This window comes from Eutrigla gurnardus (assembly GCF_963514095.1).
Source record: "Eutrigla gurnardus genome assembly, chromosome: 23".
Lineage (NCBI taxonomy): Eukaryota > Metazoa > Chordata > Actinopteri > Perciformes > Triglidae > Eutrigla > Eutrigla gurnardus.
In genome coordinates this window covers 17,937,595-17,949,080 of record NC_139934.1, presented here as the reverse complement: position 1 = coordinate 17,949,080, position 11,486 = coordinate 17,937,595, and the positions used below count along the sequence as shown (strand labels likewise).

At 40.8% G+C, this 11,486-nt stretch overlaps 1 protein-coding gene across 1 annotated transcript; it reads right to left on the bottom strand.

Annotated features, from left to right (window-relative positions):
- Window positions 1-2,604: 2,604 nt before the first annotated feature.
- LOC311008877 (uncharacterized protein) lies at window positions 2,605-10,471 on the bottom strand. The gene is made up of 11 exons (XM_084002820.1): window positions 10,334-10,471; window positions 9,566-9,698; window positions 8,792-9,257; window positions 8,547-8,677; window positions 8,051-8,279; window positions 5,609-5,673; window positions 5,352-5,432; window positions 5,101-5,214; window positions 3,263-4,964; window positions 3,084-3,170; window positions 2,605-2,960 (listed from the first exon to the last, which is right to left on the bottom strand). Exons 2-11 carry the CDS (start codon window positions 9,692-9,694, stop codon window positions 2,740-2,742), a joined length of 3,225 nt encoding a protein of 1,074 aa, XP_083858946.1. The 5' UTR covers window positions 9,695-9,698; window positions 10,334-10,471; the 3' UTR covers window positions 2,605-2,739.
- Between the last annotated feature and the right edge of the window lie 1,015 nt (window positions 10,472-11,486).

The window sequence follows — 11,486 nt, the reverse complement described above, 5'->3', positions numbered from 1 at the left end:
ACTTATTTGCTAATTAATTTGCTAGCTTGGTTGCTAACTTTGTCTACCAGCCGCTTAGTGCAGTGAAGGTAATGGTTAGTATTGTAAGTCGTGTCATTCATTGTTCAGTCTGGTAACTTAACGGTAGAGGCTTGCTAAAACATGTTGCAAACTAGTTCAAAGTATAATAAATAGATTTAAAACAGTAAAAGAAATTAAGCAAAAACATAAGGGAAGACTGCACGAGCATCCATGAACTTTATTGGGTAAAGATGTTAAAGATAAATGTACAGATACTAGTTTTTGTTGCCATTCACATGTACAAAGAAAGCATTCAAGGTAATAACAATTTAAGTGAAAAATAGGCGTGTCAATATCAATAACACGTTCAATTTGTTCATTCATAAAATAAAACTAACTTGTTATGATTGATTCTAAAGTGTATCAACATGCTACTTCTTGAAGATTTCTTCACTGTTAATGTCTCAGCTAATTTCCTACCAACACACGCTCCCATTCACAGAAAACTTAAAAACGTGGCTACCATTTCTATCTGTCGTTTCAGTGTTTGTTTTCTTGTAACTCAGATTTTCCAGTATCCATGAAGGCATCATGTACCTCCGTTGGCAGCCTCCGGTCCACACAGGCGCACTGGCCTCCTGTAACCAAGACGAGCACTGTGTGTGTGTGTGTGTGTGTGTGTGTGTGTGTGTGTGTGTGTGTGTGTGTATGTGTGTGTGTGTGTCCTAGTGTAACTATCTAACAGTGGCCCCTGGATCGTAACACTCGCACTAACAGGGGACTTGAAAGTCAACAGGGGACAGGTCCCCTCTTGCACTTGCCTTGAATCATGCTAGAATCATGCCTTAAGCCTGCTGGTAATTTATTTGTATTTTTTTTTTCATATTTTCCAAGAGGGGACCTGGAGTTGTGTGTGTGTTTAAATTAATAATTAACAGTCTCCTGGCAGACCGGAGCAGGAATTCTAAGGATTAACATCGTGTTTAACACTGCATATGACTGGCCTGCATCGTCAGAGGGTCGTTCAGACTGCAGGGGGGACTGGAGAAACCAGTCTCTTAAAAGATACTACAAAATAGAGAAAGCTAAGCTTACATGATTCCAGCTCTACACTGTATCAAAACAAAAGGGTACCCACAGAGTTGAACAATAATAATGATTTTCACAATAAAAAAAAGGAAGAAACTGAAAAAACTGAATAAAATCACAAAAAATAAATCAGCATATAATTTTGTTTTCTTTTTTGGTACAAGAAAACAGTAACATCAATAACATTTATGAGAAGGCTTTTTTTTTTTTTAAAGCTAAATAGGTTTGTTATTAAGCTTATCGAAGAAGATTGAGGTTGGATGTCACATTAAGTTATATATTTTTGTTTGGCAAATGCAGAAGGTATATTTGAGGGTGGTCAAGCCGAGCAGTACCATAACAATGGGATTGAGAAATGTGAATGCACATCATACTGCATCAGGGTTCACACTGAAACTGTCTAATAGGTCTTTATATGTTGCCTTTTGTCTGAAATGCTGTAAAACAGTTTAGTTGGTCCACTGTATAGAGTTGTATTAGTCCCTTTCTTTGCCTGTACAAAATGACACGAGTCCCCTGTTGGGTTGAATCCCTGTGGCTGTCTGTTTTCCTGTATATTTCTACAGTGTTTTCAGTGCCCAACAATGTTCGTATTATCCAATGTTCAGGTGATTATAACTACAAATAACAAAAAACACAAAAACATTAGAGCTGTGTTAAGCCAAAGTTTATTTAAAGTGCTTTTAAATCCACACACACACTCCTAAACTGAGAGTTTCTCTCTTGCCTTTGCTGTACTCCTAACGATGGAAATGGCTTTCCGCATGATAAAATAGACATATCATGGACAGATTATCATGTGGAAAATCACATAAACTCACTATAAGAGCTCCCCCCGCGGTAGTACAGTCTTTCCACCCTCAGTGATGAGTGATTTTTGGTGTAGTGCACAGTTCAAATATATCAATGTTTATATAAATAACTGGAGGTAATAAATAAGTCTAGATATAAAAAACAACATCAATCATTTCAATGTTGTGACAGTGCTGTTAAAATGACTACAAATGTTATGATGTACAATGTTTTGACCCTCACACTGTACTCCGTTTACATGAAAAACCAATGTTTTGACCCTCACACTGATGCTCCGTTTACATGAAAAACCAATGTTTTGACCCTCACACTGATGCTCCGTTTACATGAAAAAACAATGTTTTGACTCTCACACTGATGCTCCGTTTACATGAAAAACCAATGTTTTGACCCTCACACTGACGCTCCGTTTACATGAAAAACCAATGTTTTGACCCTCACACTGATGCTCCGTTTACATGAAAAACCAATGTTTTGACCCTCACACTGATGCTCCGTAATGTGAGCTCCCAGTATTCAGGCACATAACACTGATAATTCAGAATGCGAGCTCCCAATATTCAGGTACATAACACTGATAATTCAGAATGTGAACTCCCAGTATTCAGGAACATAACACTGATCATTCAGAATGCGAGCTCCCAATATTCAGGTACATAACACTGATAATTCAGAATGTGAACTCCCAGTATTCAGGAACATAACACTGATAATTCAGAATGTGAACTCCCAGTATTCAGGAACATAACACTGATAATTCAGAATGCGAGCTCCCAGTATTCAGGAACATAACACTGATCATCCAGCTCTCAGGATACTGGTGCCCGGTTAATTGTCTTAATACTGTTCATTAAATTTTCGCTTGATAGCTGTTATTTTATTGTGCACAAAGTATTTCACTGCCTTCCAGTCTCTCCCGGTATCCCTTAGAGTCTGGTGTTCTTTTAGGAATCGCTGACATTCCTCTTTTCCTGGGGTCTTCATTTCCCTCAGGGAGTCCTGGAAGTAGTGTTCAATGAGTTCTCTTTCCATCGTTGACCATTGCCTTCTGGATTTCCCTGAAAATAAATGAAGAAATAACGTGAATAAATGAATGAATGAAAATGACCACCATCAATTATTGTCAACAAAAGTCATTATCTTTCAGAAATATAATCTTTCAAACCAATGGAATAACGTACTGCTTTGACTTGATGGTGATTTCTCAACTTCCCCTGTTGACATTCTAGAGGTAGCAGCCTCTTCAGAGCCTCCATGCGCTGAGTTTCCTGAAACCATGAATAATTGATATGTCAGTCACGCTGCGTTTAGTGAACAGATTTTTCTTTACCTGGATACTACATGTTGTGCATAACCTTACCTTTTCCACTTGAGGTTGCTGTCTGCTCAGGCAGGACATCTTCTGCATCTGTGTCGCTGTCCTCCTCTTCAGCTGTGGCAATATGCTTCCTTAATTTCGTTGAGGAAATATTTTCTGGATGTCTGGCCCCACATTCTTTTGCATATCGTCTCAATGTGTCAGCTCCACGAATGTTTTGACAAGATCCATAATTTAGGCGGGCAAAAATGTAGGGATTGCTTGGGGAAACCCCAACTGCTTCCCTGTGTTTTATCAAGAGGTCGACTGATATTTTAATATCCTTTGGGAAGAGCACAGGTACCTTGCAGCCCCACTTCCCTTGTATTTCTACCCTGGTGAGTGTCTTGCATAATACTCTGTCTACCTTTGACAGGCTGGCCAGAATTTCATCTTGCATACTCCCATTGTTTCTCTGCAGGTATGTTTTGACCTCCATCCTCGAAACTTCTCCTGCATTACAACGATTAAACAAAATCAACTGTGTCAGAGTGACCTGAGCTAGCTCACCCCATGCATGTTTTGTTGGATTGTGAATCAGATTGTTTTTGTGGAGCTCTTCTTGCTTCTTCAGGTGAGCTTGGAGCATCCTAATGTCTTTTGCAAATGGGAGTGTTTCGGGTTGGTTCCATTTTTTCTGCTCCAGGGTTTTCATTGCATTGAATGAGACACTTGTTGACCAGTCCAGCTCCATCAGTTTTTGGAATTGCTCTGCTCTTGTCTTTAAGTCATCATCCTGTTGGCGCAGAGCCTGTTCTTGTAAAATCGATGTCACAGTCACAAGGGAATAGCGCAATTTAAGTGCAGTTGAAGGAACTGAAAACCGGTGTGTTGAGTCATCAAACCCAGTCATCTTCTTGACAGCCTCAAGTACTGTGTTAAACTTTTCTGGGCTGATCAAGTCCTTCAAAAAGACAATGTCTCCGTCAATCTCCCTTGCTGCCACAAGAAGTCTTGCAAGTTCCCTCATCTTGTTTCTGATGTCTGACCATTGTCTCACATTTTCTCCGTTTTTGGCAAACATTTTCTCTCCCAGTGAAAGAATCAGAGTGTCAGATTTCACCACTTGGGTTACTGTGTCATATGACATCTGCTCAAGGACCTTTTTTAATTCACTGGAAACAGAAGCATCCATGGGCAACATCAGGGAGCAGGATGTCTGGAGTCTTCTGTTCATTGGACCATCCTCTTTCACTTGTAGTTTGCACCGCTTTAGATGTCTCCAGAGGTCTGTTCTGACGTACATAGCGAAGCAAAACTTGCAAGGCAAGTAGTCTGTTGCTGTTGATTGACAGGTTGCTTGCCTTTTAGGTATAATTTGTCCTTTCCCAGATTTCACGACTGAACAGTTATGGTTGTAGTTTCCAAGGTTCCTAATTTTGCTCAAAAGAAGATTGTGCATGGCTGAACCTTGCCTGTGTGCAAGTGCCTTTGCCACTTCAGGTTTATCCTGATGCTTCTGTTTCAGATGTCTTGTGATTTTTGCATATGGCCGCTGACAGTACAGGCAGTAATTTTTCTTGTCATAGATCCGCTGATGTCGACTGTTTGACGAAGTTTTCACTTGGATGTCCATTGGCGTTTTTGAAGGTGGTCTTCCTCGGATTACTTCCTTTTCTGCAGTTTCCTCCTCAGCTTGTTGTTCATCTTCATCTGACATTTCCTCTGACATTTCCAGGGAAAGGGGAACTTGTTGCTCTGTGTCCTAAAGTAAAGAAACGTGAGTTACTTTTAAATTTGCATTTAATAAAAGAACAACTTCATAGCAGCACTTTTTTCTGGATAAAATTATCTTATACATTTAACCCATCTGTGTTTATGTAATTAAAAGCCCTAATTACCATTTCCCATACAGTTGATTCGTCTGTTGTGGTGGAAGAAGTGTCTGCTTCTGCTTGTTGTTCCTGCTCTTCATCAGTCATTTCCATGGAAAGGAAAAACTGTTTCTCCTTGATCTGAAATGAATGAATTTGCAAAACATAATAATATTAAAAATAATAATAATATTAATAGTCATACTTCATTTTCATACATTCATTTACTTTTTAGGAATTGGTTTTGCAATTGTCTTCCTAATTACTATTTCACGCACAGATAATTCCTCTTCAGTGTCGGAAGATGTTTCTGCTTCTGCTGGTTCCTCTTCATCTGACATTTCCAGGGTCAGGGTAACCTGAAATAAACAAAGTGGTCTGAAATAAACAAACATTTTTTCATAGAGTAAAAGAATACATTTTTACGGCACTACCTTTCTTTAAACACATTTAGAAAATGCATTTTTTGCCACCTCCGGTTATGTAATTGAAACGCTAATCACCAATTCACTCACAGAAACATTTATGTACTAACTTCATTTATATTCACACTGCTGGAGTTGGTCGTGGTTCCACTGTAACCGGACTGTTGTGTGAAACCTGTAAATACATTAAAACAGGGTTCAATGTTTCCACCGTAGTGTTCTATGGATAACATTTTCTAATGCACAGAATCATACACACACATTGGGTCATGCCATACCAGCTCACCTTGGCCCTCCCAGTTCATGTCATGGGATTTCTTGAAAAATGTATCTTAAATACATTGGACCTCGTAAAATACTATAGCTGGAATCCAAATACTTTTTAAGTAATGAATTTTTGAGATTTGGCCCCCTACGCTAAATGTGAGCATTTTTGTGATTATATGTGTATTCTATATTTTATGTACATTGAATACAAACTGGAGACACCGGAGGTCTGTACTAGGAACGAGGATTTGGGCTTAGCGAGGTAACTTCAGGGTGAACTCTGGGTTTTCCGACTTACGACGCTGCTTCACTTCTTATTCATCACCATGGTAACTTACGCTGTGGAGCTATATGTTCCTGATAAGAGATCAACGTGAAGAAAAGCACCGCCTACTGACCAATCAGCTCTCTTGGTGCGTGGATAAAAAAAAATAAATAAAAAAGAAGAAGAAGGTGGATCGTGGATCGGGTCTCTTCAGAGAACTAGAGTGTTCAGAGACCGGCAAAAAACATTTTTCTGTCCCTGACGATATTTTATATGAGAGATACATTCATCGGAGGGAATAACTTATCTGTGTCAGCGTACAGCCTACTTACCACTTTGAATTATGTTTTTATATTTATTTTATTTGCTCCCAAGTCCGCTTTACATCGCCGGGATTGCGGCTGAAAGAATTAAGGCGGGCTCACACCGGACCGAAAATCGGCGTCTTTGAGAGAGTCGGCGTCCGTGACATGAGTCTCCTTTTGACTCATGTCGGTGTGGTCGCTCGAATCGGCCCACGTCGGCGTTCATTTCAGCCGATTCAAATGTTGAATCCGCCATTCGAGTCGGTCATTCTTTTACCATTCTGATTGGTGGAGGCTAGCAGCTTGACTAGCGAATCAGTGAAGCCCGGAAGTGACGATGGTAAACATACCAGCTAACCAGTGGAATCGAAGAAGGTGGTCTAGAGAGGACCGCCTACTTCCGGTTTTCGTGTTTTTTGGCCCACAATACAGATTAGCGCCGCCTGTTGTTTTGGAGACATTACATCTCGCGCAAGCGCGGAACGTATGGCGTCGGCTGTAATTCCGTAGGTGTGAACCGCCCATGTCGTTGTTCGAGTCGGCCATATTAAGTAGCCGACGCCGAATTTACCGACGCGAGTCGGGCAGTTCTTCCGGTGTGTACACCCCTTTAGGCTGATATTGTCAAACACCACGCCATAAGAATACATCTCAGCTGCACATTAATTTGTTTAAAGTTATTTTTGGCCTTTTATTGCGGGAGGACAGCGTGAGAGTTAAAGGGGCGAGAGAGAGGGATGACATGGGGCGGATTCAAACCGGGGACCGCTGCAGGGAGCCTCGGTACATGGAGAGGTAACTCTAACACTGAGCTATCATTAGCACTTAAAATGTTACTTTAATCAGTCAGATCTAGTAGTGCTCTTATGATGGGGCAGTCATATTACACATCTATTAATACTTTTAATACCACTTACACATTCACACAGTCGGCGAGTTTTTGCCAGCTGTCCTTCCTGCATTTGGCAGATGAAACTGTTGCTTTTTGCCTGTATTATATGTTTAACTTCTTCGTATTTCGGTTAGATTATGGTCTGTTGCCCGATTATGGTCTGCTGCAAACGCCGCCTCTTTCATGTGCACACGCTCATAGCTGGAAAAGGAAACCCTGGTTGAGTTAACGAGTTGATAACCAGCTTCGTGTGACCGCTGATCTCTGATTGCCTTTGTTCGGGTTACTTAAGCTGGATAACTGAAGATACCTGGTATGTTGAACTCGCTTCGTAGTACAGGCCTCAGGGATGAGAGAGATTAGTGTCTTCCAGAAGAGAGGTGGAGGAGCAGCTGATTGAAATGAACGATGTGCAAATGACAACCTCCCCCTGCCCCCATGCTGCTCCTCTGAGCAACAACTCAAGGACAACACCCACACAGCTCCCAGAGCCCCACACCCACACCAACCCCAAGCAGCTGATTGAAATGAACGATGTGCAAACGACTACCTCCCCCTGCCCCCATGCTGCTCCTCTGAGCAACAGCTCAAGGACAACACCCACACAGCTCCCAGAGCCCCACACCAACCCCCGCAGCAGACATCACATCCCTCACCACCCTCAATCCCCTGCTTTCACCCACCACAAACCCTGCCACACCCCCCACCCTTCATGACATGAACGAGTAGGGGTTCTGAATTCTGAGTAAGTTGGCATGGAATGAACTTCAAATAAAAGATACAGAATATTTAGGGTGAAGAGACTGTTAGTCTTGGCACTTACGTGTGAAAACCTGAAGGCATTCCTCAATGGTTGGACGTTCTTTAAATGAACTTTTCAGCATTCTGGTAATAATATCCTTTAGGCTCATCCATTTTTCTTCACAATGAAGAGTGAAGTTGCCTGTTCGGACATTTTGAGCCAGCCCAAGAGGATCACTGGAGTAGGGTGTTCTGGTTTGATAGGGATGTTGCCCATCAGTCAGGATGTAATGCACCAAGCACCCCGCTACCTAAAATGTAAGAAATTGAAATAATGTCAACTAACAGTCACCAAAACCGCTCTTTACATTAAACTATTTGCATAGTCAAACTGTAAAGAATGAGTAACAATAATGTCAATAAAAATCAATAATGAGTTCTTCTGACTATGCAGGACAACTTGATACGGTATATTTTATATTTTATATTATTACATTTGAGAAATCCAAACTCAGTGGTCATGGATCGAAATAGCATCATGAATTACATTTAAATGAACATTTTCAGGCTCAACTCACTTGGATATCTGATTCCTTCTTGTACGTATATTGTGGACCTCCAACATCCTCGTAACTGGACCAAGAGGTCTGTGCAAGATCCTTTATTGTGCTTGCTCCACAGTCTGTGATATACAGTTTGTTGTTGATGTCTGTAGAAAAGCAAAAATACTCCTTATTCATATGCCCATTAAAGGCCATCTACAAAATCACAACCAAACATAATCAAAATGCATAATACCAGTTATTTCATCTATAAACTTTACCAAACAAAATGTTTTCAGGCTTCAGGTCTCTGTGCAAAATTCCACTGGAGTGGAGCTCCTCAAGTCCCAGCAGTAACTCCTGACAGATTTCTTGCCTTCGCTGGTTGGTAATGTTTTGTCTCGCCGGAAGATTCTTGTTTTCAACCAGTTCACCCAGGCTGTATTCACAGAGAGGGGAGACAAAATAGGCAAAGTAAGCATCTTCTAACACAGAAATGGGTTGCAACAGATGTTCCACTAGTACATTTTTTGAACACAGAAAATAAGCCATCTCCAATTCTTTTTTGGAGATATGTTTTGGAACTCGTTTCACTGCCACAGGGCGGTTGTGCAGGAGTCCTGGGAATATTTCAGCAGCATTGCGTCCATTTGCAATCTTCATTTCAGTGTTGAAAAGGACTTCATCAATTTTCATCAAGCCAGGCATGGAGTCAAGATTTTCCAATGAAGTCTTCCATCGAGATTCCTTGAAAGGGCAGAAAACCCAATAAGACAATGGCAATGTGAGAGTGAAACAATACAAAATATATCTTAAAAAATGACTAGAGTGTCTTCAGTGAATATAGTGGAAGAATTGAAGAAGACGGTTGGTTACGTGAGTTCACAACTATACAAGTGTAGACTGTCATTTCTGTGGTGGAGATGGGTTTCTAATCAAATCATATTCACAATATTGGTATGGATGAGAGTCCTGACAACTTAGTTAAATGGTGAAATTGTGTATGTGTCTGTCAATGAAACAAAATATGTAAACAGAAATAGATATATACATACATGTCGCCATGGACAGTTAGGGTCTTCATTGTCAAACACAAGTTCTTCTCCTGTGTATATGGCTTTATCTTTGCCAGCAGGAATGAAGTGCAAGGCTTTCTTTTCAGGATGAACCCTTCTGGATGTCATTTTTCTGTGGAGTAATTAAGATCATATTATACATCTTATTATACATGTCTTCACCAATGACAAGTATATTTAAATTGCCTGTTTTATGTCATTTGATGACAAGCATGAAAGCCATAGTGACTTCATGATTATAATGTTCAATGGAGTTGTAGTCGGGCGACTGGGGGGAAACTCAATGACAGTCAGGACTCCATTGGTCTGTAAGTATTTTAAGTACACTTACTATGGCTACATTAGAGGTTTATAAGATGGCAGTACATCAAACTCTAAAACACTTGACAGACACTGGATCAGTTTCCAAAACACAGCCAGACAGAGCCAAAGGGACCACACCTTTAGGAGCTCAATATATCAATGAGTCTGAGGCCTAAACCTCACAAATCACTCAAAAGTATTTGGAGTACAGCTCTATGTTGCAATGGATTTTAAATAAGTTTCAACATGATTATTGTCATGAAAACCCATGAAATGAAGTCAAAATTATATTTATATTATTACGTTTAACCCAAATGCAAAATGGAGGTATTTTGACTAGTGGAAAAAACAACCATTGACTCTACTGCATCTACTCTAAAGCATATTGATAGTAACAGATTCAACTGATTCATCCATACAAGGGGTATATATAAAAAAACTTACCAATATCACTTTAGCAGCGAAGCTGGTAGAAGGCAAAACTAGATGATTGTTCGAAGAGAAGGAAGGAGATTTCTTAAAGTCTGTAGTCGTCGTCCAAAAATATCTCAGGCTTCAACACCGACAAAAGTCACCAAAGGCTGATCTGTGAAAAAAGCCCAGAATATATACAGAATCCTTAGCAGCTACCTGGACAGTGATTGGTTCCCGAGGTCAGGGGATGCAAATGGGTGCTGCTGACGCAGTGATGCAAATGATCCTGCCTTAGACATCTGGACAGGGATTGGTTCTTGCACATTGTACTTGACAAAGACAGAAAATGCCATTCTTATCTACAAATCTTTATGTGACAAAGTTTGACAAGACAAAGAGTTGTCAAGTGTTTACTTTGTTTTATGAGGATGTTTTCTGCTCAGTGTCTCTGGAAAGGGACGCAAACTTTTTATCACTGAACCTTTAGATCAGGGCTATTCGATTTGTTGTTGATTGCCTGTTGTACATAATACTACACATGCATGGCTTGATGTTGTTTTGAAGGAGCGCCGTCTGCCTATATTTCTAGTCAACACTCGACCTGCATCAGCGTATGTGAGCACGAGCGGATCTGTGCGAGCAGGCAGCGCGAGCGCAGTGGATTTTGGACGGAGACACACATTTTTAAAATACAGTGTCAACTTTCCGAGTTTTCAAAGTAGAAAGCGACAAAGTGGTGGTTCAACGAGGCGGACGTTCATCAGAACAACGTCAAGCGCGTAAAGTACACGAAGAAGAACGTAGCAGGGGGCGCGCGGTGAGGATTGTTGTGGCCGCAAGCCTTAAGGAGCAAGTCTACACTGCTGCGCGGAGATGAGAGAGGCCAGCTCACTATACGGCCAGCATTTTTTGAGGTTTTTTTTTTCACTAAACGGGCCAGTAAATATTCCTTCGCAGGCCGGATCCGGCTCGGGGACCGCCAATTGAATAGCCCTGCTTTAGATGATCTTCCATTGTCCAAATACTGCCAAGGAATGTCAAATCAAGATTAATCAGATTATCAGAGAAAGGGGGATAACATTGGCTCCCTCTGTCTGCTTTTGCTATGGAAATGCAGTCTCTTATAGTCTCATATAAAGGGTCATATAGCTCTCATTTGGCATCTGAATGAAGGCCAAGTTGT

Coding starts and splice junctions, on each gene's coding strand:
- LOC311008877 (XM_084002820.1), bottom strand. CDS start 9,694: ATGACATCCAGAAGGGTTCATCCTGAAAAGAAAGCCTTGCACTTCATT. Junction 5,674..8,050: donor ATGCCTTCAGGTTTTCACAC/GTAAGTGCCAAG, acceptor ATGTATTTACAG/GTTTCACACAACAGTCCGGT. Junction 4,965..5,100: donor AATCAACTGTATGGGAAATG/GTAATTAGGGCT, acceptor TCTTTACTTTAG/GACACAGAGCAACAAGTTCC.